At 38.9% G+C, this 26001-nt stretch overlaps 6 protein-coding genes and 2 non-coding genes across 8 annotated transcripts; 3 read left to right on the top strand and 5 right to left on the bottom strand.

Annotated features, from left to right (window-relative positions):
- Window positions 1–1551: 1551 nt before the first annotated feature.
- LOC121802879 (transcription factor MYB77-like) lies at window positions 1552–2560 on the top strand. Its single transcript, XM_042202567.1, has one exon. It carries the CDS (start codon window positions 1744–1746, stop codon window positions 2347–2349), a length of 606 nt encoding a protein of 201 aa, XP_042058501.1. The 5' UTR covers window positions 1552–1743; the 3' UTR covers window positions 2350–2560.
- A 914-nt stretch (window positions 2561–3474) lies between these two features.
- On the bottom strand, window positions 3475–4426 carry LOC121803625. Its single transcript, XM_042203256.1, has 2 exons — window positions 4227–4426; window positions 3475–3851 (listed from the first exon to the last, which is right to left on the bottom strand). Exons 1-2 carry the CDS (start codon window positions 4393–4395, stop codon window positions 3580–3582), a joined length of 441 nt encoding a protein of 146 aa, XP_042059190.1. The 5' UTR covers window positions 4396–4426; the 3' UTR covers window positions 3475–3579.
- Window positions 4427–5835: 1409 nt separating this feature from the next.
- Window positions 5836–6030, top strand: LOC121806073. Its single transcript, XR_006051610.1, has one exon. It is a non-coding gene; the product is annotated as a U2 spliceosomal RNA (small nuclear RNA).
- Window positions 6031–6775: 745 nt separating this feature from the next.
- LOC121806072 lies at window positions 6776–6971 on the top strand. The gene has a single exon (XR_006051609.1). It is a non-coding gene; the product is annotated as a U2 spliceosomal RNA (small nuclear RNA).
- Window positions 6972–7113: 142 nt separating this feature from the next.
- Window positions 7114–9946, bottom strand: LOC121802241 (ent-kaurene oxidase-like). Its single transcript, XM_042201863.1, has 8 exons — window positions 9583–9946; window positions 9041–9201; window positions 8742–8903; window positions 8508–8648; window positions 8176–8430; window positions 7935–8096; window positions 7642–7836; window positions 7114–7570 (listed from the first exon to the last, which is right to left on the bottom strand). The coding sequence occupies exons 1-8, from the start codon at window positions 9731–9733 to the stop codon at window positions 7259–7261; spliced, it is 1539 nt and encodes a 512-aa protein (XP_042057797.1). The 5' UTR covers window positions 9734–9946; the 3' UTR covers window positions 7114–7258.
- Window positions 9947–12024: 2078 nt separating this feature from the next.
- LOC121805820 (transmembrane protein 147-like) lies at window positions 12025–15218 on the bottom strand. Its single transcript, XM_042205831.1, has 4 exons — window positions 13439–15218; window positions 12493–12608; window positions 12289–12396; window positions 12025–12166 (listed from the first exon to the last, which is right to left on the bottom strand). The coding sequence occupies exons 1-4, from the start codon at window positions 13572–13574 to the stop codon at window positions 12083–12085; spliced, it is 444 nt and encodes a 147-aa protein (XP_042061765.1). The 5' UTR covers window positions 13575–15218; the 3' UTR covers window positions 12025–12082.
- LOC121805819 lies at window positions 14325–18205 on the bottom strand. Its single transcript, XM_042205830.1, has 2 exons — window positions 18050–18205; window positions 14325–17597 (listed from the first exon to the last, which is right to left on the bottom strand). Exon 2 carries the CDS (start codon window positions 17049–17051, stop codon window positions 15249–15251), a length of 1803 nt encoding a protein of 600 aa, XP_042061764.1. The 5' UTR covers window positions 17052–17597; window positions 18050–18205; the 3' UTR covers window positions 14325–15248.
- A 2107-nt stretch (window positions 18206–20312) lies between these two features.
- Window positions 20313–21817, bottom strand: LOC121802704 (protein JINGUBANG-like). The gene has a single exon (XM_042202378.1). It carries the CDS (start codon window positions 21692–21694, stop codon window positions 20489–20491), a length of 1206 nt encoding a protein of 401 aa, XP_042058312.1. The 5' UTR covers window positions 21695–21817; the 3' UTR covers window positions 20313–20488.
- Window positions 21818–26001: the final 4184 nt, after the last annotated feature.

The following is a 26001-nucleotide window of genomic DNA, read 5'->3' as shown; positions in this document are numbered from 1 at the left end:
TTTATTTTATAAAATTAAACATTTGTCACATATCCACCGTCAAAACTGGGTGATGTTCGGCCAGACCCACTTTTACTCCATGCTCTTAAGCAAGAGCACAACACCAACATCCGTGCTCTTCTATAAGGACGAGCTTAAGGGTCCCACCATTCTATTATTTAATTTAAATAAAAATATTTCCACAATATTAAAATGCATTAAAAATAACCAGAATAATATTATAAATTATAAAAAAAATTAAAATTACATAATTAAAATCCTAAAAATTAAAAAAACCCACTACTCGTGGTCGAATTTCACTCAAATGTGTTTGATTAGGTCTTCTTGTAGCTCAATAAAAAATGGATGATGAATGTGTGTATTTATAGATGATTTTGAGAATAAAAAAATAAAAAAATCAAAAAATTCTAAAAAACGGTAAAACGGCCATATTTTTGGGAATCAGAAAATATTTTTTTAAATTTTTTTGTATTATTTTCGATTTTTTTTAAAAAAATTGAATTTCCAACGTATAAATCCATTGGCCAATCAGAACGCGCTACGTCTCGGTGGCACGGACGTGCTCGATGCATCGAGCACCGCCGTGCCAGCGGCGGACAGCGGGTGCCGTGCCGCTGGCACGGACGGACGTCAATTCCTCACCGCTGCGGATGCTCTAATTCTTATGATTCGTTCATTACGACCCTAATAAAAAAAATATCCCCAAATAATCGTAATATTTTATATAATCATACGGAATTTTCAGACTAAAACACTCTCAGATCCTATAAGGATATTTTTTTATCATTCCGTTATATTGCTTATAATTGAATTTCTCTTAGAGCATCCACAGCGGAGAGCACACCGTCCGTCCGTCCGTGCCAGCGGCACGGCATCGCTGTCCGCCGCTGCGCACTTGCCGCTGGCATGGCGCTGCTCTTAGCTAAGAGCACGTCTGTGCCAGCGAGCAGGGCGACGTGTCGCGTTTCTATTGGCCGTTGGCATTTTTTTATTTCTTAAAAAATTGAAAATAATACCAAAAATTAAAAAAATATATTTTTGGATTCCCAAAAATATGCAGATTTTATTACCATTTTTTGAATTTTGTTTTTAAAAGTTTAATCTCAAAATCATCTATAAATACACACATTCATCATCCATTTGGGCGAAATTCAGCCACGAGTAGTGAGTTTTTTTTATGAATTTAATTATGTAATTTTTAATTTTTATTACTCTAATGAAGAAAATTTTAATTTTTAAGATTTTAATTATTTTGTAATTTGTAATATTATTTCGGTTATTTTAAATGTATTTTAATATTGTGGAAATGTTTTTATTTAAATTGAATAATAGAATGGTGAGACCCTTGAGCATGTCCTTGTGGAAGAGCACGGATATGAGTGTTGTGCTATTGTTTAAGAGCAGTGAGTAAAAGTGGGTCCGGGCTTATATTTGTGTTCGTTGGCAAGAGCACGGATGTGGATGCTCTGAGTTTGGTAGGAGTAATAAATAATTGAGCATTTGGCCGTTTAACTTAGTAGTACAAATTACAAACCACCAACTTTACACACTGCAGTTTCGTAGAACCAACCACTCTCCTAAAATTCATGCACCACCCCTTTCTCTCTCTACAATCTACAAATATATTGGTGAATAAACAGTCGAACACTCCCCATTTTATCTACACTCCAAAAGTACTCTGTGTTTCTCCCCAAAACAACTAGCCTAGGAGCTCTCACCTAAATTGAAAGCACTAATCAAAGCATGGAGTTATTAAACCGATGCTCCTCAGTTAGCTCTTCTTCCTCAGACTCCTCCTCGGATTCTCGAATCAAAGGCCCATGGAGCGCGGAGGAGGACAAGATCCTGACCCGCCTCGTGGACCGCTACGGCCCCAGAAACTGGTCCGTCATAAGCAGCTACATCAAGGGGCGCTCGCCCAAGTCCTGCCGCCTGCGCTGGTGCAACCAGCTCAGCCCCGCCGTCGAGCACCGCCCCTTCTCCGCCGCCGAGGACGACGCCATCCTCGCCGCCCAGCTCCACTACGGAAACCGATGGGCCACCATCGCGCGCATGCTCCCCGGCCGCACCGACAATGCCGTCAAGAACCACTGGAACTCCACCTTGAAGCGCCGCTTCCAAATGCAGCGGCGGCGGCGATGCCAGGAGGATCGGTCGCTGCTGGAGAGCGCGGGTGCTTCGGATGAGTGCGATCCGATGACGGAATTGTCTTTGGCGCCGCCTGGGACCGGGGGCGCGGTGGCGGCGGCGGATTTTCCTCCGGGGTTTTGGGGCGAGGTGAGGAATGTGATAGCGAGGGACTGCGTTACGACGTCGTTTCAGGATACTTCCTCTGGCTTTCGTTTGTGATAATTAATTAAATCATGTTTGTCGTCTAGCGCAGTTTAATTAAAGTTTATTAGCAAGTAAGTCCATATAGTTTTGTTATTAACAATTGATCACTCGAGTTTGGGAATGCTTAAGTGGGAAGACTGCAGTGCAAGCTCTTTTGATATCCTTTTCACGTGTAATCAGTGTTTTAAAAGTTGAATTGGTGAAATTATCGGTTTAATTGATTGGACGGATCTAATTATTAGTAGTTGAGTTATTATTAGTAAAAATTAGTGAATGACAAATAAAAAGCATATATAGTCTTGATATGAATAGTATTAAATACCTACAAAATTACAAATTAATGTAACAATAAATAACACACCAAAACTTTTATCATATATTTTAAATATAAATAAAAAATATTATATTCAATAATCATTATTTCCAACTTAGATATTAATTATAATGTATTTTATTAATATCATCATTATTATTACAATCATCATTTATTTATTTTTTGAAAATTGGAATCATGATAATGGCCTCTCTCTGTTTTCGAATTTAGCATATTAATATACTCCATTTATTATAAATTCGTGTGAACACAAGGTGGTTCAATTAGGTTTATTTCAATTCAATTTCCAAGATATCCTAAATATAAACCACGATTCGTTTTATTGATCAGGCAAAGTTTACACATGTTTATAGCATTTTTGTCAGAAAATAATGAAAATATAATTAAATGCAGGTATTTGTCACAATCACAAACTATTATGATATATAGTACTTTAGATATTTCTTAATTAATGTGACTATATATAACGATCTAAATTCATTAGAATCCTGTATAATTGAGCCCTCAGATTGTCTAGATCCAACGAATGAATCGAAATTTAGACGTATATCAAGAATGGAACCACAATTTATTTCTATTTAGAATCCAAGATTTATTTTGCTGCAGAGTTTATAAAATATAATTACTAATTAAAATTTCTATTAGGGTCCCCGAAAAAGGTCTACTGTAGTAAACTGAAACTGGAAGACTGAAATTTATACTCAAAATTGGAATAACTCCAAAACATTAAATTCGATTCTGGAAATTACTAGTCTTTATTACATAGCACTATATACCCATACCAAAGATATAGGGCACTCTTTTATTCTTACTATCACACAAATATATGCATATGCATATGCAAGTACAAATTATTGATTTCTTCTACGAATCACTATAGTTCATAGAAGTCAATTGCAAAATACGTGTATCTAATTGAACCAACGAGGAAGAGGTACAGCGACGAACTTCATCAACCCTTTGTTGCAATCGGCACTGCCGTCACCCTCTCCGCTTGCAAAATACTGAGGCCGCCACTGTGTTAGCTGGTACGAGAAGCCGGCGCTTTCTTCGACTTGGCTCGGGTTCGACAGAAGCTGAGCTCGGCTGAAATCGCACTGCACGTAGCTGTATAGATTCGGGAGCAAGTATACGCTATGTGACTCGCTCTCGTTGCTCGTATTCATCGCCACATGTTTGAACACTGATAAATTATCGTTACACATATTTCATTACGAAAAAAATTAATGATAAGTGCATAATTGAGTTATTGTGAAAACTATCTTTTCATACAAACTTATAAAACTATACTAAACGTGTGATTTCACATTTTTCATGAGAACATAAATTGAACGTATAAATTCATTGTATTCACGTAGAATATAATAAAAAAATCGTTGTCATGGAATTCGAACTATGATGTTGTATTCGTCAAACAAGAGGGTGCATCTATTATAAATATTCTTGGATGACAAAAAATAGTTAGAGAAAAAAAGTTTTTTATTTGAATATCTATATTGGAGGAAATAAGTGACGGGAACGTGAGTCTACTTTTATATAATGATTAATGTTGGATTACCTATAGTATCGTTGATGTAGAAGGTGCCGTGTTTGAGAGCCCAATCGGTGTAGTTGTAGCCGTAGCGCCACCCCTCAGAGCCTCCGACGACGACAGTGGCAGCTGAGCCACAACCAAACATGAATGAAGTTAGAAAGAGAACTGCAGCTAATGCAGAGTTTGAGGCCATCCCTTTTATTGTTCTTAGAATTATTTATGTATCAAAATTGTATCTGTTGTTGAATGAAATGGATGTGGCTAACAAAAGGGTTTATATAGGCGATTTATAAGTTGAAAAAACTGCATATCACTCCATGTTTGAATTTCGACATGACCAAAAATTCTATGGTATCCACATTCTACATACGAAGAAAATATTAGTACCAATTTATTTTGAAGTCAACTTCCAGAATGATTTGACTTAGCCTGTTTAATTTTGTTATGTTTTCTCAATTGTCTTGTTTTCTCAATAGAATCTTTATTTATATTTTCATGAAAAAACTTCATTGTAAATAATAAGAAATTATTTTATATATTTTTACTATTAAGATAGCTTCCACTATTTATAATGAAAATATAAATGGCATTGTATCATTATTTTTCAAAGCCTCTAAATAATGAAAATGAACATAGCATCTGAAACAACATCGTATAAGATTACAAACGATAAAAACACACAATAATATTATATTATGTTGGAAAGAGGAAGATGGCCGCCCAAATTAATCATAGGAGAGTTCCTAGAGCATTGAATAAGTGTAGAGTCCCTAGTGTTGTATGTTTTCAATTATCATATATTGGTGTAATTTACAAGACACTAATTTCCCTATAAATACTAGGGAAATTAGCAAGATCATACACAAGAAACATTCACAACAAGAAATACAATTTTCTCTACATTCTACCTCAATATGTCTATCCAATCTTTCTATATATATCTCGATTACCATATCTTTAAGAGATTCTATCTATCTCCTATAGCAAATGTGTCGATGTCGCAATATATGACATATCCAAACAACTAAGAAAAATGAAACCAAGACAACAAACAATACTAAATCATAATCCTAAATTGCGATAGTCGACTATTTTTGAGCATTCAAATACGACTTAGGTTACGCCAACTAGAAAATTTAAAGCGTTGTAACAACGTGTTGCATATCAGCTAGTGGAAGGAAAACTAACTGGGGATGAATATATGTAATGATGCTCTTTTAGTTGAAGAAAATTTACAATGATTATAATTTATTGGTGGACTTGTAATAATGCTCCATAAGTATCATTAAATCATGCTTTGCAGCCTCCTAGTCAGTAATAACAGCTGAAAATTAGCAATTTGGTATACTGCGGTCTACTAATGGCAATGTATTTTTCCATTTTGCTTTCCACCAAATTAATTTAGAGGAAAACTCAACATCGTTAAAGAGTCACGGTACATTCGCTATAATTAAAATTTATTATTCACAACTAATAAATTTTAATTAATGTGTATAGAGAACGGATAATTGAAAACGTTAATATGTTTGGGTGTACATGAAATTGGTGTTTGAAATCCCACATCGACTATGAGTAGAAACTAGATTCTTAAAGCATGTACTATAAAATAGGAGGTACGCAGATGTTAAAGCTCATACCTTTCTCGGTCTTTTGGCTAAGATCAAGTGTAGTATCTGTTCTTATCAGTTTAATATCTGATATATGGGTCATTGGCTCATACAATATTAAATTTATTTTTTGAGGGGGAAGGTTTGTTAAGTTAGCTTGCTACTTGAGCCTTCATGTGTCGCCTATGTGTTGCACTATTGCACGGGCCTGGTCACTCCACCAATAATAGTTCCAACTATTATATTCAGTGGGTATTTGTTTCGAATAATTTTTTTTAATGTTCTGGCTTGTATGAATGGTAGCATTTGGTTTGAATGTTTAGATAAAATTGAATTTTATGAATTCAAGCTGCCACTAAATCCTGATTTATTTGCCTTCGTCTTTCTAAAAATATTGGGTATGTTGTCAATTTCTGATTAACATGCAAGAATCTAGATGGAGTTTTGCAGCTGCTGATGCTGTAATAAAACATACTAGTAAGTACTACTAGTTTCTAACGATGATCGCTCAACTCCAGTGACAACAATCTCAGTTTGTTGGGTTTATCATTACTCCATATGATATTAGGCAGGTTTGCTGGATGAATCTCACTGCCATCACTCAATCGGATCGATATCTCTCGTTCGTTCATGCAGTTTCCTTGTTTCATGAAACACATAGAAATCAAAACTAACATGATCAGTGGCTCCTGTATCCACTATTCACGAATGAGTAGAAATTGCTGCTAAACATGATTCAACTACAAAGTCTTGTGCTTTGCCTTGTCTCTTGTCCTTCAAGAGACAACAATTAGACTTCCAGTGGCCTTTCTCACCACATCTACCTCTTTACCTTTAAATGATAATCACAATGGCTGGCTCTACCTCTTATTTTCTAGGCTATATTTAAATCCCACATCGAGTATGAATAGAAAACTAGATTCTAAAAGCATGTATAAAAAAGGAGGTAAGTAGAAATAGAAGCTCATACCTTTCTCGGCCTTTTGGCTAAGATCAAGTGTAGTATCTGTTCTTATCAGTTTAATATCTGATATGTGAGTCATTGACTCACACGATATTAAATTTATTTTTTAAGGGGGAAGGTTTGTTACAGTAGCTTGCTACTTGAGCCTTCTAGTGTCGCTCATGTGTTGCACTATTGCAAGGGCCTGGCACACCCCACCAATAATAGTTCAATTTTTATTCATGTGGTTTATGATTTGAAGATCAGTTCATTCTTTTTTATTTAAATGCTGTTTAGTTTCATGTTTCGATAAAATTGAGTTATATGTTAAAATCTCAATAGTGGGTATGTTGTCAATTCATAATAAAAATCTGTTTGGACAGGAGCAACTTAATTTCTGAATAACATATATATTTGGAACATATCAGCTGCTGATGCTGTAATAAAACATGTACTAGTTTCTAACCACACATGATAATGATCACTCAACTCCAGTGACAACAATCTCAGTTTCTTGGCTTTATCATTGCTTGCAAGGGATGAAGTCTGTGTGTCGTGAGACCCAGCGTATCGACGTTTTCTTCTTCACCATCCTTGAGACCCCATTCATACTTCTGCACCAATCTCCCTATGGCTGTGCAAGAAATCAGCATGGCTTGGAGAGCACCTGCACACTGCCTTTTCCCACCTCCAAATGCCATGGTCTTGAATAGATCGTTTGTGTCGTATTTCTCATCAAGAATTCTCTCCGGCTTCCACTCTTCAGGACTCTCCCAAGAATCTTTGTTCATGTTACATCCGTACAAATTTATAGCAATCTGCAGAAGAAGCCACCAAGTTCTTAAATCAAGATTGCAAAGAGTATAGATATATATACGAGACCAATTACCTCAGTTCCTGCTGGAATGTCGTAGCCTCCTATTTGAGTGTCTTCATGAACATACCTCAGAGGAACTATAGGAGCAGGGCTATGCTTTCGCAATGTTTCTTGGAAAACAGCAGACAGATAAGGAAGTTGGCTCAAGTTCGTCTCCATTACTTCCTCAGTTCCACAAACAGTTTGGATTTCCGCATAGAGACGAGCCTGTTGAATCAACAAGGATGCAATTGTAGGTAGCAAATAGAGACATTCACAGCAGTAGCAATGAGTAGCTATGTTAGATTACATAAAATGTGTTGTACCTGTCGTTGAGGATCTTTGGCGAGTTCATACAAGGCCCATTCAATCGCCACCAAAGTAGTGTCGGATGATTCAATTATGACTTCCCACAACAACATTAGAATTTGTTGTTCACTTAACGAGTTTCCTTCTACCAACAAGTAGTCCAGGTAACAGTTTTTTTCCTGACAATACATAAGATCGAGTATTCGATATTAGTAGAAATTTGTTCTTAAATAGAGCAAGCTCTATCTATGTATGTACCTTTCCACTAGAAATTCGTTTCTTCTGTTGGTTAATTAGAGCAGTCATCACAGCTTGCCTACGCATATGCATTTGCTGAATTTTCCTCTCGAAGCTTTTATTAGGAATCCATTGTAGATACGGGAAGAAGTCTCTCCAATCAACCTCAATGGCGCCTTTCATGGGGTCGACCACCAAGATTTCGTACATCTCTTTCTTTGAAAAAGTGGTCCCTAGCTCCTCCACATATACAGACTCCACATCATCACCAAGAGCCTGTAGACATCACAAAGGTTCCACCATTTTTAGTCTTAGTCGGATTTTAGATACAACAAGAGAGTGAATGTGAGTACCTCTTTCAGCGACAATCCAAAAAGCTCAGTGTGGAACACTTCCCTGAAATCTATGGCTTCAAGAGGCTTCTCTTTCTCATGAGCCTGGAACTTCTCTAAAACGTTCCCTAACAAGGTATCCCGGTGAATTTGGTGCCGCCTCTGAAATGATAGACGAAATTACACATTTAAGAATGTACTGTATATAGTGATTGAGCATCTTCAAGTTTAGTAAAGCAGCATGTATATATGTACCTGAGCATTGGTTCCCAAAGTGCTAGTGAGGACATGCCGTTTAACTGTTCTATGAAATTCACCGTAATCAGTCAACGCAACTATGCTTTTATCACAACCAAGGATCTTTATGGCATTAGACATCTTTCTTGTTGAGATCGATGAGTATCTTGTCACCATTGCCTATAGAAACCAAAACATAACTGAAAAATCCCACACAATATCTTATACAAAAAAAACAGCTCAGTCTAACTAACAAGTGGAATCTGTCTTGACATATCTGGCTTATTACAGAGATGCAAAAAGCAAACGCGACTCACCTCCTTGGCGACGTCACTGGAGTTGAGGACGACAAGTTTGGTGGAACCTGTTCTGATTGAATAAACAGGGCCATATTTCTCAGCCCATTTCGCGAAAGTCTTGTGTGGTTTCTTCTCCTTCATTTGTAGCAGGTTTCCTAACACAGGCAGCCCTGGTATCTCTGCATTATTTCCATCATACACATCAACATTTCTGTGTCTTGCCATGACCAATCTTGGCCTAATCCAACTTATTACAAAAGGATTTAATCAAACCATAGACTTTGCTAAACTTTAAGCCACTTGTTCATCACACACAATCAAGAAACAGCCAGAAGATTTCTGCATTTCTCACCCTAATCTTTCCACCAATTTTTATCAAGTTTAAATAAATCTTTGCATCTGATCAGCATTTCTATCAAAGTTGGAAATTTTTTCATAAATGTATCACCAAACAGTCCTATTCAATCAAATTTTAGTCAATCAATTCTACAAACATGTGAAATGCACATCCAGACACCTTCAATGGAAAAGAAACAAAGTTAGGAGAAGTAGAAGAATACCAGGTGGAGAAGGGAGGCCAGAAGTTGTCTTCTTGGAAGCATATGCATATCTACTGATGATAAAAATGAGAGTGGATAGCCCAACACCAACAATGGCAGCTGCTGTTTGAAACCACATTCCTTCAAAACTCAAAATCTCATCCATCTTCATCACTACTCTAGAAACCCAAGTTTTATCCAAAATGATTGCTTTTCATGGTCATGTCATATCACATAGTTTTATAGTGTTTTTGTGACATTCTCCATATATAAAAATGAACAAACAACATTATTACTACATCCCAATAAATATACATCAGATTAAATTGCCAAAATAATCAAGCCAAATTCTAGTCCGATCCACACACAATTTTAAAAAAAAGGATTAATTATATCAGAATTTTAACATTTTTCTCAATTCTACCGTGATAAAAAATTTCGGCATGATATTTGTCTGAATTTAGTCAAATTGACGCTTGCAAAGTGTTTGGTGATCGAGTGTATATATTCAAGTGAATAATGTGCGGCAATTCATTTAATACTCTTGTCATGTGAAATAGAGATGATAATTAATTATTAGGATTTTGGGGAAATATATATAATGGTCTCTTCAAAAGACTAAATGCATTGAGTGTACGTCTGAAAATGGAGAAACACATTCACATTCATGTTTGAATTCCACCAAAGTCCCAAATTTCGAATTATCGATAAAAAATAGTGGTTCGGGATTTTCGAAAAAAGCATAGAAAACAAGAAAAACTTTTGCGATAAAAAAAACATGATTGCAAAGTAGTTGTTTTCACTTTTGTCTTTAATGGATAACAGAAGATCCCTTTTTTTCATGGTCAAATATGCCGATTTCGATAGGCATGTGAGTTAAATTGGTCAACTGCTGAGCCAACTAGCTATTTATGCATTCAAATGAACAAATAAATTTTTAGCTAACTGGAGGAGCAAGACTTAGGACAATTAAATGCGGAGCTTAGACATTATTGCATTAGCGAGTCAGTAGATAGAGTTATGATTTTAGCATTGGGCTCAAAAAGAAATTGTTTGTTCCACCACCATTGTAAATTTGTTAAATAATTTTCCATGTTGGCATCACGCGGAAACAACTGTGGTATGACGATAAAGAGGCATGAATAGAGAGAGAGAAGCGAGAGAAACTATAGATACACACGACGGATGCTAGTAGAAGAATGATTAACATTGTAAGAGCAGAGACCATAAGTGAAGTGGCAATGACACCGTCAATAATATGTTACTAGAGAGACAACAAGATCAGATGTATATAAATAATTAAAGTGAAATAGAGTGATGCAAGAAAGACGATTACTACGAGGTGTCAAGAGATAGTGGAGGAATTCGAATTAGTTCACTCTTTGCAAAAAGGGAGACAATAGTAATACTCGAGATTAGAAAATCACAATAGCAAAAAACTAATATTAATAAATTACTATCAAACATAAAAAAATATTCATCAAAAATACCCTTATAGCTCGACCATTGGATGGCAGACACGCTCTACTTATTTATCATGGTGGCTGATTATAGTACATCTTGTCTTTTTGCTTCTATTTATGAAAGGAATCTATCTTTGCACTGATTCTATGCTAAATAATGAGTCTCAAAAAGGCCAAATATAATAATATGATATTCATAGTTTATCTTCATTGGAAAGAACTGACTTCAAGATTGTCGTTTATAATGGCAAATACTTCACCAAAAGATAACTGATAAATTAATCAATCCCTGATTTCGAAGTATCCAACTATTCATGTTTTACGTTTATATTTTCCTCTTCAAACTTTTAAATCACTTCTTCGTCTTCTTGATTTAAAAAATCCAATATTATATTGAATTTTTAACAACTTTCATTTTCAGCGAATTTTGATTTTGACTTGCAATCGCAAAATTATCTTCTTGTACATGGTAATTGGTAGGTTTAATTGGTTACAAATTCGCAACCTAGTAGCTAATTTTGGTTTTACATAAAATTTAAAATTGGTGTATAAATACAATGCATTTTGGAATTTCCCTCGATTTTATAAAATATAAGTTAAAGTTTGGGCCCACTCGATAAAAAAAATGCTAAAATTAATGTCAGAAACTACAATCAATCATTTTATTTATGTATGACTCATCTACCAACAATCTCAATCTCAATCTCGATCTCAATCTCATATTGTCAATTAAACTTTTCTTACCATCATAGACTTGTGAATTGCACATGTGGTCGGTCCAATTTGGGTTGACACAGAAACAAAGATTCCAGAGATTCTGGACTCTACAAAAATGCAAATTAACCAATGAGTAAGAATAGTTCAGCTATCCTCACCATTCAAAATTCAGCTACCATAATGTCTATATATAGGGGAGAGAGATTCTCAAACAGGCCGAGTTTTACCAAAAATTCTACAGCAGCAGCAGCAGCCTCAAATTGATGAAGTGAAACAACAAGACATGTATCATGACCCTCAATTAGACAGACGGTTTCTGGCAGGCAGCAAACAACTGCCAGCTAACGAAAGCCATCGCTAGTGAAGTGAACAGCTCGAAACCTACCACCTTCGGGAAGTGCCACCACAAGCCCAGTTTCAGATAACTGCAACACAGCATTTGATTCCCACTCAAAACTTCAAAACATGTCAACGCTGGATCGTCTAACAAGTGACATGTTTCCTAGAACAGCCAAAACGATAACGTATTCTAAGTGCAGTAATATACCTTGTAATAGATGGCATTGTCGCCATATATGATAGGAATCAAAGTCTTGGGCTTGTTTTTCCTGAGCCACATGAGAGAGCCTAATGCAGCTAGTGATATGCTCAACACCTGAAACGCAATTATCGAAATACATTCAAAGCATAACTCTTTTAGATTACACAAATGAGAATGAACATAGTTAATGCCATGATAAACTTGTATTACCAAATTAGCATTTGCTTCAAGACCCTGCAACATGTAATCCCACGTGAATTCTAATCCTCTGGCACCCACCCAAAGAGGTGCCAGCCTATGAAGGACAGAGTCAGCAAAAGCCCACCCTGGCAACAAAATAAACTGAGCGTTAAATGCCAAAGGGAAGCAAGCAAAGTAAAAAAAGCATTTTGCTGTAATCGACGACTGTTCTTTTCATTTCATCAACAAAATCCTTATTGAAAGGGCAAGCTAATAAAACAGCTGCTGAAATGCACTAACTTCAAATACGGAAAACAATTCTTCAGATAATGTGCATGACCAGCTTGTTCTGTGTATTATTAAAGTTCCCACAAACCAAGCTCAGGGTGTATGAGGTAGACAGTTAATTTTCATATAAGAAGAATGCGGAGAGAGGGAAGCAAAGTGGGTAAAGAGGTCTTGGCTGGAAGATATCAGCCAAACTATGTTCATTTATATCTATCAAATGCAAGGATTAGCAGCAGAAATGAATACTTTTTATAGCTTGAAAGCTCTTAAGGCCTACTATGGAGTTAAGACTCTTTGTAAGAATTCAATAATTATAGAAAGGAAATATCTCAAAACTATTCTTTCTTGCATTGCCTGGACCAAAGCAAGTTGAAGGACCGGAGTAGCCAAAATGTATGTTACCCTTCCAAACGATATTAATAAACGGGTGAGATCCAGTTTAATATACTATTAATTTATGATCTCTGATCAATGCTCCATTTGGCAAGCTGAGATGAAGAGATTCAATAGCACGGGCCAAAGGACAGTTTCCTTTCCCTATAAACTATTTAAATACCAGAAAATCGAGATGACTGATACATCATACATGATACTATCTTGTAAGAACTACAGCAAGCCTCCAGCAATCCAGGAGGCAGTGCGGGGGATCATAATAATGGTTAAGAGAGGAAATTAGCACTGCACTAACCAAGTCCAACAGCTTGGAATTTATGGTTTTGAGAAATATTCCTATGGGTTAACTGTGTCAAGGCATAGTAAAGCCCAGCAACATCTATGAATCCAATCAAAGCTTTAACCGTTTCCTGAAAGACAATGAACAACATAACTTAAAAATTGGAACAAATTAGAGTTCCTTAAACTTTTAAAGAAATGAATCATCTGCTGTCAAGATCAGTAATGTTCTTTTAACAGTTAAAGAGAATCAAACCGAGGCACTAAATCCTAAACCCTCGGTTATATATAAGCCATTCCCCAAAAAAGAAAATGAAGGCTACTAGATCAGTTTATCGCGCAAAGCGAGTGTTAATTGTGCAGGAATGCCGCTTGACCAAGGGCAACAAGGCCAAGCTGATCAAGCTCACAGGAGGCGAAAAAGGCCAAAACTGGGTGGGTTGATCAAGGTGGTGATCAAGCAGTTAGTCGGGGGACCCTTGCATTCTAGAAGGAGGACACGTGAGACTGATGCACTGGAAAGCGATCCTAAATTAGTTTTCAAGAACTACAGCTGTGAAACAGAAAGAGGACACGTATCGATGGATAAAACGCGCAAGGACGAAGCCGAATCCTCATTCGGTTATTGAAGAACCATTGCATTCTAGAAGGAGGGCACGTATCAATTGATGAGGCGCGCAATCCCAGCAAGGACGAATATTCGCTACCGAAGTCGTTATCCTAGCTGGAGGTTGTTGCGACGAGCCTATAAATAGAAGACGCAACACCATAATGAGAATCTTCTTCCGGTCCCTTAGTTTAGTTCTCGCCCAGCCCTTGACGAGGTTGAGTTTGCGTTGCTATCTTCGCAAAATCTTTGATAAACCGCCTTTAAAAGCCCGCATGACCCAAGAAGGCCCTGATCTCCTTTTGATTTGTTGGGTACCGGAGTTTTGCAATAACGGCCATATTAGCTTGATCAACCTCTATCCCTCTGCTTGACACCACGTGGCCCAGGACAATGCCTTCGGTGACCATGAAATGACACTTCTCAAAGTTCAAAACCAGGTCTTTTTGCCAGCACCTCTCCAACACTCTGTTTAGGCTATGTAGCCCTTGATCAAATGTGTCCCCATAGACGGTAAAATCGTCCATGAAGATCTCTATACAATCCTCCCACAAATCAGAGAAGATGCTCATCATGCATCTTTGAAAGGTGTCTGAGGCATTGCAGAGGCCAAATGATATTCTTCTGTAGGCGTAGGTGCTAAAGGGGCATGTGAAAGTAGTCTTTTCTTAATCCTCTGGATTCACTGCAATCTGAAAATAGCCACTGTATCCATCGAGGAAACTGAAGTATTGTTTCCCGGCTAACTTCTCAATCATCTGGTCAATGAATGGCAACTGGAAATGATCTTTCTTTGTGGCCGCGTTCAGCTTCCTGTAATCAATACACATCCTCCACCCAGTGACGGGTCGTGTTGGGATCAACTCATTCTTCTCGTTCTTTACCACCTAGATTTCGTCCTTCTTCGGCACCATATGAACTGGACTGACACTGACCCACCCAGTTGCTATCAGGAATGGAGTAGATAATTCGTATGGAGACCGGCTTGACTATCTCCTTGAGTACCTCTTCCCTCATGTTGGGGTTGAGTTTGCGTTGCTGGTCACGGTGTGGTTTAGCTCCTTCTTCCAACCCGATATGGTGCATGCATAAATCTGGGCTGATGCCCACAAGATCTGTCAACTTCCACCCGATGGCCTTCTGATTTCGCCTCAGTACTTCCAGCAATTTGTCTTCCTGCCCCTGGGTCAACTGACTGTTGATGATAACTGGCTTTGTTTCATCTTCCCCCAGATAGGCGTACTTCAAATGTGCTGGAAGGGGCTTCAATTCCTTTGCGGGGCATCGGCATTTCAGTAGGCAGAGGATTTTCTTCCGTTTCTCTTCTCAGTGGCTTGCCTTGATTAGGCAGCTTCTCGAGGCTACACACTTGAGCGATCCCGCTTGACCCAGCTGGTTGCGGTCGTTCGCAGAAATCCATCACCGCTTTCGCGATGGCTTGATCATCCATTTCACCGACGTCCATGGCTTCATACCTGTCGACGACTTCTCTCTCAACCTCTTCGTCCGCAGTGGATTCTGTGAACTGCCTTTGTAGGAACTCCTCCTCCAGATACTCCTGCACCAGCGGCTCGGTCACATCCACCGAATACACGTTTTCACTGTCTGCTGGCCTCTTCATTGCTTCGTCAATATTGAATGTAAACTGTTCTCCATTGAAATCCAAACTGATCGTCCCATTACGGACGTCGATTATAGTGCTGGCCGTAGACGGGAACGGTCTTCCCAATAGAACTCCGCTGGACTCCTTCGCTGCTGGCTCTGTCATCTTGATGACGAAGAAGTCGGCTGGGTACAGAAAATTGTTCACCTTCACTATTACATCTTCAAGAATTCCTTCAGGGTGAATGCAAGATCTGTCGGCTAGCTGTATCATGATGTCGGTGTCGACCAGCTTAGCCTCTCCCAGCTTTTTGTAGATAGCATACGGTAGAACATTGATGGATGCCCCTAAATCGCACATTGCGTGTTCCACTTGAATATCCCCAATTGAAATCGGGAGCGTGAACATCCCTGAGTCGGTTTTCTTTGATGGAAGATCGCTTCGCTGGATTACTGCAGAGACATTCTCTTCTGCGATCATTCTTCCTTCTTCATTAACCTTCCCCTCCAGGTAGTCCTTTATAAACTTGCTGATTGGGGGCATCTTTAATGCCGCAAAGAGTGGCACCTTGACTTCCACATCCTTGAACAGACTGGCCACATTGATCGTGGCGTCTCTCTTCCCGGTGACCATTCCACGATATGGGTAGGGCTTGACCTTCTCAGCTTCTTCTCCTTGACTTTCTCCTGAGGTCTCGTCGCCCATTTTCGCTTTCCCTTTGTCTCTTCCTTTGGCTTGATCATGGGGACTGGACTCTCCTTCTTCTTCTTGGCTTGGTCCAGGCATAGATACTGGGGGTACCACAGGTGAGCTGGGGTTCTGGTATACCTTCCCTGATCTCAGGGAGACTTCGCTTATATTCTCCCGCCAAGGCGATTGCACCGTGACAGGGATCTTCCCTTCGTTTCCTCTCAGCTCTCCCAGCAACATGGCGACTTGAGATAATTGCTTTGTAAGCATGTCCAGCGCTGCCCTCTGCTCCTTCTGAGCCTCCTGAATCTCACGCATCGCATCATTAGGATGGTGTGGAACCATCATTTCTCCCGGACCTTCATTGGGTTGCCGGTTATATCTTTGATTCGAAGGCCCTCCACCGTGGTTAGGCTGAGGGTAGTCGGATGTCCCATAGTGCTCTGGCTGATACTGTGGCTGATAATGCTGTTGATTTCCTTGGGAGTATTGTTGGTTCCACTGGTGCTGTTTGTTGCCTCTTTGATGCGGCGGGACATAGCTCACCACCTGATTATTGGGTTGCCTTGCGGTGTTGCTCGACTGGGGGCTTTGATGTTTGTAACCCCAGTTTCCTTCCTGTTGTCTGCCTGACCAGTTAGGCTGTCCTCCACTGGACCAGTTGCCCCGGTGACCGCTTGACCAATTGTCTTGTGGTCCGCCTGACCAGTTCGCTTGACCACCTTGCATCCTGTTTCCTCCATTATGTGGTCTCTCTTGATTTCGAGCGGGCCAATTGGACTGCCCCTCGGAGGGTTGTATTTGTTGTGTGGATGGTTGATGCGGTTGGCCTTGGCTCTGGTCACTCCACCTGAAATTGGGATGGTCTCTCCACGGAGCATCCCTTTGCTTTCCCTGGATCCAGTTGCCATTTAGGTTCAAATGGCCGACGGCATTCACCTGAGTTTGCGGCTCCACTTCAGGAGGAACTCGCAGTAATAGTAATGGTGCTCCTCCGGCGGTGGTGGCACATATGGTTTCTCCTTGGGAGCAGGAGGTGGAGGCGCTCTGGATTTCTCCATTGCCTCTAGCAGCTTCTTTTCCATCTGCTCGAATCGAGCCTCCAGCTTCTCGTCACTACGTGCCTCTGCTGCGTGCGCTGCTCCTCGTCTGTATTGGCCGCGAGAGGTCTCATACGATCTCTTTGCTTCGATTAGCCGTTTCAGAATACTCTTCGTTTGATTGAATGGAGTTTTTGAGAAATCCCCTTGGACTGCTAGGTTGAGATCGTTTTTGCTGTCCACCGTAAGTCCGCCATAGAAGGTTAAATTACACGAGTAAAAGTAGGTCTCAGCCTGATTAATAACATCCAATCCAGCTACCACAACCTAACTTTATAGAACATTAAAGGGGAAAGCAATAAATTGGGCAATATTATTGGCAATCCAGCAATCACTCCTACAATTCGAAGTCCTAGAGCGCTGATTGCATAATCTCCTACTATATTTACATTCTGAATGCAATTATGCAACCATTTACCGAATCCTAATCTCTCCACTTAAATAAAAAATGTCAAAACTATATCTTTATAGACTAGTAGAAGAACCAATAAACAAAATGAGGATAATAACGGCACGAGCTGAAGTTCCATGGTTAAAAAAGTCAGCAAATTTAGTAAAAGGGCAGCATTGATTGAAAGAGATCTGATGAAGAGAGTGAGAAGTAGTAAAAACAAGAATTGAGCTTACAAGGGAGTGGCGGAGTAGTAAACGGCGTGAGGGCCAAAAGTGAGAATCGCACAGTTGAAGAAGTGAAATACTGTCATGCTTTTCTCTGAAATTCCGCCAGAAAGATTGAAAGATCTTCAAAAAATACAGTCTCTTCGATGATCGATAATTAAGAAACGCCGGTGCACGTGCACCGAGAGAGAGAAGAGAGCTATAGTTTACACCGGATTATTTTGGACCAAATGATTCAATGGGCTTTCTAGAATAATAGGCCCAATTATATTCATAAAACCTTTTAATGGTCCATTACTGTTTAGATGGACCATATAGCCCAATTAAACATTGTTCGGTAATGGTCATTTGTTTTTCATGCACTTGCGTTTGCTTGATAATTTTGCTATTTTACTAAGTACTGATGCTCAGTAAATAAACAACAAATGAAATATCGAACATTTTTTTGTAGTGAGACACATCATGGAGTGAGTAACATTTTATCTTATTTAACGAGCAATTTGGTGATCGCTAATTCCCATGTACGCACGCAAATATTTTATGTAAATATTTAATAATTTCTTTGAAACCATAAATAGTCAATAAGTAGTTGCTAACCAAGTGATAGACTTGAACTAATTCAATTAATGAAACACTCTCACATCCACACGCAGCAGAGTTCGTATCTTTTCTAAAAAATTTCAACCGAAACTTCTTAAATATCTCTCATCGATCATAGCACGTATCCCTTATATACGCATATAATTAATTAATTATTTACTTCATATCACAATTACGAATTTATGTATTTGCCTTGCATTAATACGTGTAAGGTGCATACGGACGTATTCATACTTACAATTTCATAACTCTACTATTAAACATTAAAAGTTTGTAGAGTTGACTAGAGTAGCTTACCTAAATCGGTCAATAACTTATCACCCTTTTTTCAATTTCATTAAATTCTATTTTTGAAAGATATTCGATGATGAACTATACGACGAGATATTTATTCTCATGAATCGAAATTTATATACCAATTAGTATTATAATATAAATCACGCCACGTGACAATATGTCTGAACTACCGAATTCAATGGTCCAGAGTGATTCGAACTACACAAGTGTTTGGAAATGTTATTACCAATTCAAATCACAGACCATGAAATCGATGTTTTCCATATGTACAGATTAGAAAATAAGATCATGATCGTTCACAATCTAATTCACTTTGCCATTAAGATGAAACATTCACCAAATTATCACAAATTTGGAAAAGTGAGTGGGAGCTCATGTTACACTATACACCAGTGTAACCGGCCGAACCGGTAGGTAGTCCGGTCCGGTTTACCTATTTAGATCAGTGTGAGGTTGAGCCACCGAAAACCGTTTGAACCGGCCAGTTGGACCGGTCTGGCCGGAAACCGATTTTTGTGCTCAAAATTTTAAAAACTTGTTTTTGTAAAGGGCTTGAACTCATGACCCCCACTCCAATTAATAAGAGCTTAACCACTCCACCACAAGCCCCACATGGAAAAATAAGAACATTAAACAATGTTATACATATAATATTAATATTTTTATTTAAACCAACTAATAAATCATTTATTTTATATTTTTTAATGTAATTATTTATTATGATACATATAATTATCATCCTCTAAATTTTATCTATACTTTCCTAGTTACTATATTATTACTATAACGCTTAGTACTATCGTTATATTATACTCCATCGGTCTCATGTTACTTGCACTGTTGCTTTTCGGTTCGTCACAAACCCCTTACACTATTTATAGTTTAAGTTATATTTAATGCATTCAATTAATATGTTAGTTTAAGTTAAGAGCTCCTTTATTAAGTGATGTCTCAATACACTTAAAATTCTAATTTAATCACACTAAAAAATCAATCTCAAATTTACGGCCTAAAATGAAAAGTGCGAATAACATGGGACGGAGGGAGTAAGATTCGATTTTTTCAATATATTTATTTATTATAGTTTGTTATTTACTAAATATATATTTTTATAGCATATATTTAATTTATGTAGCCTAACTATTGATATTAAAGTATACTTTTGTTTAAACTAACTAATAATTTATATTCGATTATTCCACCACATACATTTTTTGTGAATTAATATAAATTTGATATATTTTTATATGTAAAATATTTATTTTTTATTCACACTAACTAACAATTTGTATATTTTATTATATTCACTAAATTTTAATGTTTTATATTTGTATATATACTAATTATTTGTAAGATTGAATGTTTTTGTGATACATTATTGATAATATTTTATTATTTATTATATTAGACACTATATTTTACATTATAAATTGAATTATACATATTTGTAACAGTAAAACGGTTCGACCAGTGATTAAACCGGTCCGACCGATTGAACCATGAACCAGTAGCTTCACCGGTTCACTTAACGCTCCGATTTTTAAAACATTGCTATACACTCCACACCTTCACCGAATTATCAAGACTACCACTATAAACCCTCCATTTTCCATCGCCGCCGCCGTCCGCCTCCACAGCCAGGCACTTCACCGGGCCCACGTGCCCCTCCAACACCGTCAGGTGCGTGTGCTCCACCCCCCTCTCCCTCCTCCACACGCATATCGTCTTATCGGCCGAGCCACTCAACACGAGGTCCCCGGCCGCCGCCAGGCACAGCACCGCCAGCTCGTGGCCCCTCAGAACCCCGCCGTGGGACAGATCCTCCTTCTCCACCTCCCAGAAGTTCACCACCCCGTCCGACGACCCGCAGTACACCACCGCTCCCCCTCCGCCTACGGCCAGCGCCGTCACGGCGCTGTCCTGCCGCAGCAGCGTCCGCCGCAGCCGGTGCCGCCCCGCCGCCTCCCTCCTCCACACCTTCACGGCGCCGTCCGCCGAGCCCGTGTACACCATCCCCCCGCCCCCCGCCGCCACGGCGTTGACGGCGTCGCCGTGCGCCGCCACGGACTCCACGCATTTCGAGTCTTGGATTCGCCACACTTTAATTGTCCCGTCCCACGAGGCCGAGTAGAGGAGGCCGCTCTCCTCGCACATGCTCAGCGAAGACACCGCGTCGGCGTGCTTGATCCACAGCGCCGCGCGGTTGCGCCTCGCCGCCACGGGGACGTAGTTCTTCGGCCGCATGGAGGCCTTAACCACGGCGAAGAACGAAGGCAGTGTCCCGATCTTCCTGTGGGTCCCGTTGCCCGCGTCGGTAATCGTCCAGACGCGGATCCTGCCGTCTTGGTGGCCGGTGAAGATTTTGTCGCCAGAGATGACGATGGCCTTGATGAAGCCGCTGCTGGACTTGAAGGAGCTGGATTCCTTCATGTCTCTCCACGTGTGGATGTTCTTGCTGTCGGAGCCGGTGTAGAGGAGGCCGTCGTTGGCCGCGAGGGAGCATATGTGGCCCTCCTTGCGGCGGAGGGTTCCGACGAGGGCGGCTGGCGGCGGCGGCGTGGAAATATTGGAGGAGGGCCATGGGAGTTTTGGGAGGGGCGAGGCGTGGTTCCATGGTGACATCATGAGTGGGGAGCTGTCGGCGCTGAGGCGGTCGAGGGCGTAGTCATCGCCGTCGCCGTCGCCGTCGCTGGAGGTGGAGGAGGAGGAGGACTTGTAATTGTCCATGTTTGCTAATAAGAGTGCTTGCCTTCCCATTGATTAAATCTCAAATTTTCACTCTTGAATTAGTCACTACTTGGAAAAATCAAACTAGTGTATAGAGAGGGAGGGGAGTGTGTTTGGAAAGAGTGGAGGGAGAATGGAGTATTTGTAGGGATTAAAAGCGGGAGAAGTAAGCAGTGGGGATATATGAGGCCAATAGCCTTTGGACGCATGTAAGGATTGGGGTCTGTTTGGTTAGATGTACCATGTATTAGAGGTGGGAGATTGATTAATTGTGATAAAAACTAGTGTTTGATATACTGTGTTTATAAGAGCACCCACAACCGTGCTCTTGCCAACGAGCACGGTTGTGACCCTTGATATACTGTGTTTAATTTTTAGGATTTTAATTATGTAATTTTTATTTTTTAGGATTTTAATTATGTCTTTTTTATTTTTTTGTAATGTGTAATATTATTTCGGTTTTTTAATGAATTTTAAAATTATGGAAATGTTTTTATTTAAATTGAATAATAGAATGGTGGGACCTTTGTGCTCGTCCTTGTGAAAGAGCACAGTTGTGGGTATTGTGCTCTTGCCTAAGAGCAGGCAGAAATAGTGGCGCCGGGCCCACAATCGTGCTCTTGCAACCGAAATAATATTACAAATTAAAAAAAAATAAAAAAGACATAATTAAAATCCTAAAAATTAAAAATTACATAATTAAAGCTAAAAATATCCTCGTGGAATACTATTCATCCGGCGGCACTACCCCCAATTGTTTTTGGAGGCCCAATATCATGGTCTCGTGCGATCGAAGTTGTGAGGGGGTCATAGTTGACCTATCGGCCATATTGAGTTGGGCCAAAACCGCCCACAACGAGTTGGTGGGGGTGGAGGTGGCATCGCCGGATAAAGTCGCGGCGCGACGGCGGTTGGCCGCCGCCTTCTTCCTTCCTTGCGGTCGGCGTTGGGAACCGCTCGGGCCGGCGTTGGGGCTACCCAAGTTAGCTCCCCCGAGTTGGTTAACCACGTTTTTGGAGCCGGCGTCAGATAGTGATACCGACCTTGACCGTTTGGAGGAGCCGCTAGAGGAGGATGTTACGCCTCCCCTATACTTCGGATGCGACCGCGTCTCCGGCCAAATGTTGAGGTACTTGCACGCCTTGTAGTTCATGGATTGGTAGGTCGACATGGCGGAACTGATGATGTCGACCTCGCTCTGGCCGCTCCCCGCCGACCGCTCTTCCTGGAGGTAATACCCCTGGAACTTTTGGAGATGAGAGAATGTAGATGAGAATGGAAATGCGAGAATGTAGATGAGAATTGTGTAGTGTGATGTGAATTTTTTGGTGTGAAAGTGGAGGTATTTATAGATTAAAATGTGTATTTTTGGGGGAAAAATATTTAAAAAAAAAATAAAAGTGGGTAGAAAACGGTAGAAAACGGATATATTTTTTTTGGGAAGTGGGAATTTTTTTTAATCAGTTTTTTTTAATTAAAAATCGATTTTTTTTAAAAAAAATTCAAATGCAACGGCTATGCCGTTGCCCAATCACGTCCGGCCACGTCAGCTGCTCGCTGGCACGGAAGTGCTCGATGCATCGAGCAGCGCCGCGCCAGCGGCAAGAGCGCAGAGGCGGACAGCGGTGCCGTGCCGCTGGCACGGACGGATGGACAACGTCCTGCTCACCGCTGCGGATGCTCTAAAGCTCGTGATTATTTTGTGGCTTGCGTTTATTTTATCTCGTTCCGATATTGGTTTTCACCATTTTATTCTCTTTTCACCATGCGCCACTGACATATCGATTTTTTTATTTATTCGGTTTACTATTTTTAATCATCTTTTAATCTTGTTTTTAGTCTTACACGCCAAATAACAACATAAAACCAATACTACTAATTTTAACTATATGTGGTTTTTATGGTATCCACAATGTTGAGATGAGCACAAAGAAGTTGAACACATACTCTATTCACGGTGTTTTCCAGCATTGTCCACAATCATTAAACACATATTCACGTACTTTGAGCACTACCCACAATTCTTGAATACTATAGTAATAAGTTAAAATAATTTCATATAGCGGACTCTAATTGAGCAACACAGTGTGGTGTGCTCTTGCACACGCCACATCGTACCAGCACGACTTGCCCAATGGTCCACAATGCTGGTATAACACACCGATACTTGGTCAAGAAGTGAATCTTACATGATAGTATAACATATGCTCTTGTGAGTACATAAATTTGCAACAAAATTAATAGCGAATCTTACTCGCCGGCACTTGGTCAAGAAAGGAATTGTGGGAATTGATTATTATCGGATCGTATATATTTTGGGTTGCAAATATTGGATTTTCGTGGGTTTGGTATAGTTGTAAGGTGTAGAAATCTTGCCAAGGCATAAGGGAATCGTGGCTGCGACATTTAAATATAACTGTATCTAATAGCTCTTTTGCAGGCGGACTAAATATTTGTCATCATTTATATTTTTTTGTCTCTAACAATAATGTTTATAAATAAGTCTCTTTCTTGGTTGTTCTGAATTCCATATTTTAACTTGCTACCACTACCTTTGACATCCCCACAATGCAATTGGTCTCAACCACACTCTAGTTAAATTATTAATTAGTTTTCCATATTCTGTTACAAGAAATTAAGTGTAAGTATGTTTGTGTATGCCAAGTGGTTATGTGACTTAATTAATTGTTTTTAAATAAAGCCAATATGTGAGTTATTAGTGGTCATCATTTTATTGATTTCACAAACAAATTTAAGATAGACTACTCGCCTCCTCCAGTAGTTAATAGTACTATTTATTTATGGAAAAAAAATCAAATTAAGATAAAAGTTTATTATATTATCAGCAAATAATAAATTAAGCTACCGATGACTATGTCTCATTTGAATCATTTCTCCCTATATCTAACCTATAATGTGATACAATAGTTGTGTTAAAAAAAAACATATACACTGCAACAAAAAAAATCGTTCAGAATATTTTTAATGCAAGTAAGGAAGTTAATTTATGTTTCTAAATATACCATCAACAATTTAAAAAGTCTCTTTATTGTTAGTGTCTAACTAAAATTAGATGACGCAAATAGAATCGTCCTAAAAAGCAAAAGATTAAGTTAATTTTCACACAACATAGCGCAAGAACTTTAACATGCTTTTGATTTTGAAGATTTCCTTTATAACATGGCTTTTGAAAATTCGGGCAATCTACAAAGTTTGTCACAGAATTAGAAAAAAAAACAACTAAGTTTGTCACAGAATTAGAAAAAAAACAACTGCAAAAAGAAAATCATGTTGCTTCCCATGCATATACCAATTCCTGTTTACAGTATTTGTAGAATATAATATAATTTTTAATTTTACCACAATGCATGTTATTTTGTACATCCCATGAGCTCCAACATGTGAATGTGATTAGATATTTCAAGATTTTATAAAATAGTAGTAGTAGAATATTTGAAAGTTTATAAATTATCAAAATGGATATTTGAACTCACATGCTAGACTGAGAATAAAATATTATTTTTACAAATCGATTAAAGAGGGATGAAATGTGAAGGATATATTTTTGAAATTACAAAATATAATTATTTTTAATTAAAAATCGATTGTTGCTCATAATATCATGAAAAAAATCAATAAATAGTGTATGATGAACTTTTTTTATTTTGAGAACTTAACGCTTTATCTTATTAATTATTTAGAAGCTTAGTTTGACAAACATATTCAGAAATCTAAAATATCTTGCAAGTTGTTTTGAGAAGTGTATAAGTTCAACTAATTAGAGGTTAGTTTGACAAAAGTTGTTGATGCCAATGGATGGTGAATAAAGAATGGAATTAAAACCTAATTATGAAGGGGTTGGATAAAGCTACATCACCGTGCGATCAATGGCAACTCAAAAGACTAAAATTTGGATCTGAGGTGGGATCAATCGATCCCGACCGTACTCAGATCCGTCACTGATCCAATGAACTAAATTTAATTTTTAAAATTTAGTTTTAGACGAATCACAAAATCTTGCCACTTTTTATGCATAGAGTAAGCGATAAGACATTGACGGCCCAAAACATTTCATTGTATAAATATATTTCCACAAAAATAGCATTTCTCCCACGCACGATGCCATAACAAGAAGCACATTATGCACCCTTTATATTAATCTTTTGTCAACTCCCTACCAAAATACCCCCTTCGTCCCGGACTACTCGCACATTTCCTTTTCGGCACGGAGATTAAGGAATGAGTGTATAGCAAAGTCAACAATTGCAGCTGTATGTGATAATTTTTACTAAAAATAGAAAGAGTGCAAATAACTTGGGACGCATAGAAAGGAAATA

This window comes from Salvia splendens, chromosome 5 (assembly GCF_004379255.2).
Source record: "Salvia splendens isolate huo1 chromosome 5, SspV2, whole genome shotgun sequence".
NCBI lineage: Eukaryota > Viridiplantae > Streptophyta > Magnoliopsida > Lamiales > Lamiaceae > Salvia > Salvia splendens.
The sequence above is the reverse complement of the archived record's forward strand: the minus strand, read 5'-3'. Positions and strand labels throughout refer to the sequence as shown.

Coding starts and splice junctions, on each gene's coding strand:
- LOC121802879 (XM_042202567.1), top strand. CDS start 1,744: ATGGAGTTATTAAACCGATGCTCCTCAGTTAGCTCTTCTTCCTCAGAC.
- LOC121805820 (XM_042205831.1), bottom strand. CDS start 13,574: ATGTTGTTCATTGTCTTTCAGGAAACGGTTAAAGCTTTGATTGGATTC. Junction 12,609..13,438: donor ATTCCAAGCTGTTGGACTTG/GTTAGTGCAGTG, acceptor TTTTGTTGCCAG/GGTGGGCTTTTGCTGACTCT. Junction 12,397..12,492: donor TTGAAGCAAATGCTAATTTG/GTAATACAAGTT, acceptor ATTGCGTTTCAG/GTGTTGAGCATATCACTAGC.
- LOC121803625 (XM_042203256.1), bottom strand. CDS start 4,395: ATGGCCTCAAACTCTGCATTAGCTGCAGTTCTCTTTCTAACTTCATTC. Junction 3,852..4,226: donor CTACATCAACGATACTATAG/GTAATCCAACAT, acceptor ATAATTTATCAG/TGTTCAAACATGTGGCGATG.
- LOC121805819 (XM_042205830.1), bottom strand. CDS start 17,051: ATGCAAGGTGGTCAAGCGAACTGGTCAGGCGGACCACAAGACAATTGG.
- LOC121802241 (XM_042201863.1), bottom strand. CDS start 9,733: ATGAAGATGGATGAGATTTTGAGTTTTGAAGGAATGTGGTTTCAAACA. Junction 8,649..8,741: donor CTTTGGGAACCAATGCTCAG/GTACATATATAC, acceptor CTATCATTTCAG/AGGCGGCACCAAATTCACCG. Junction 8,431..8,507: donor TTGGATTGTCGCTGAAAGAG/GTACTCACATTC, acceptor TGATGTCTACAG/GCTCTTGGTGATGATGTGGA.
- LOC121802704 (XM_042202378.1), bottom strand. CDS start 21,694: ATGGGAAGGCAAGCACTCTTATTAGCAAACATGGACAATTACAAGTCC.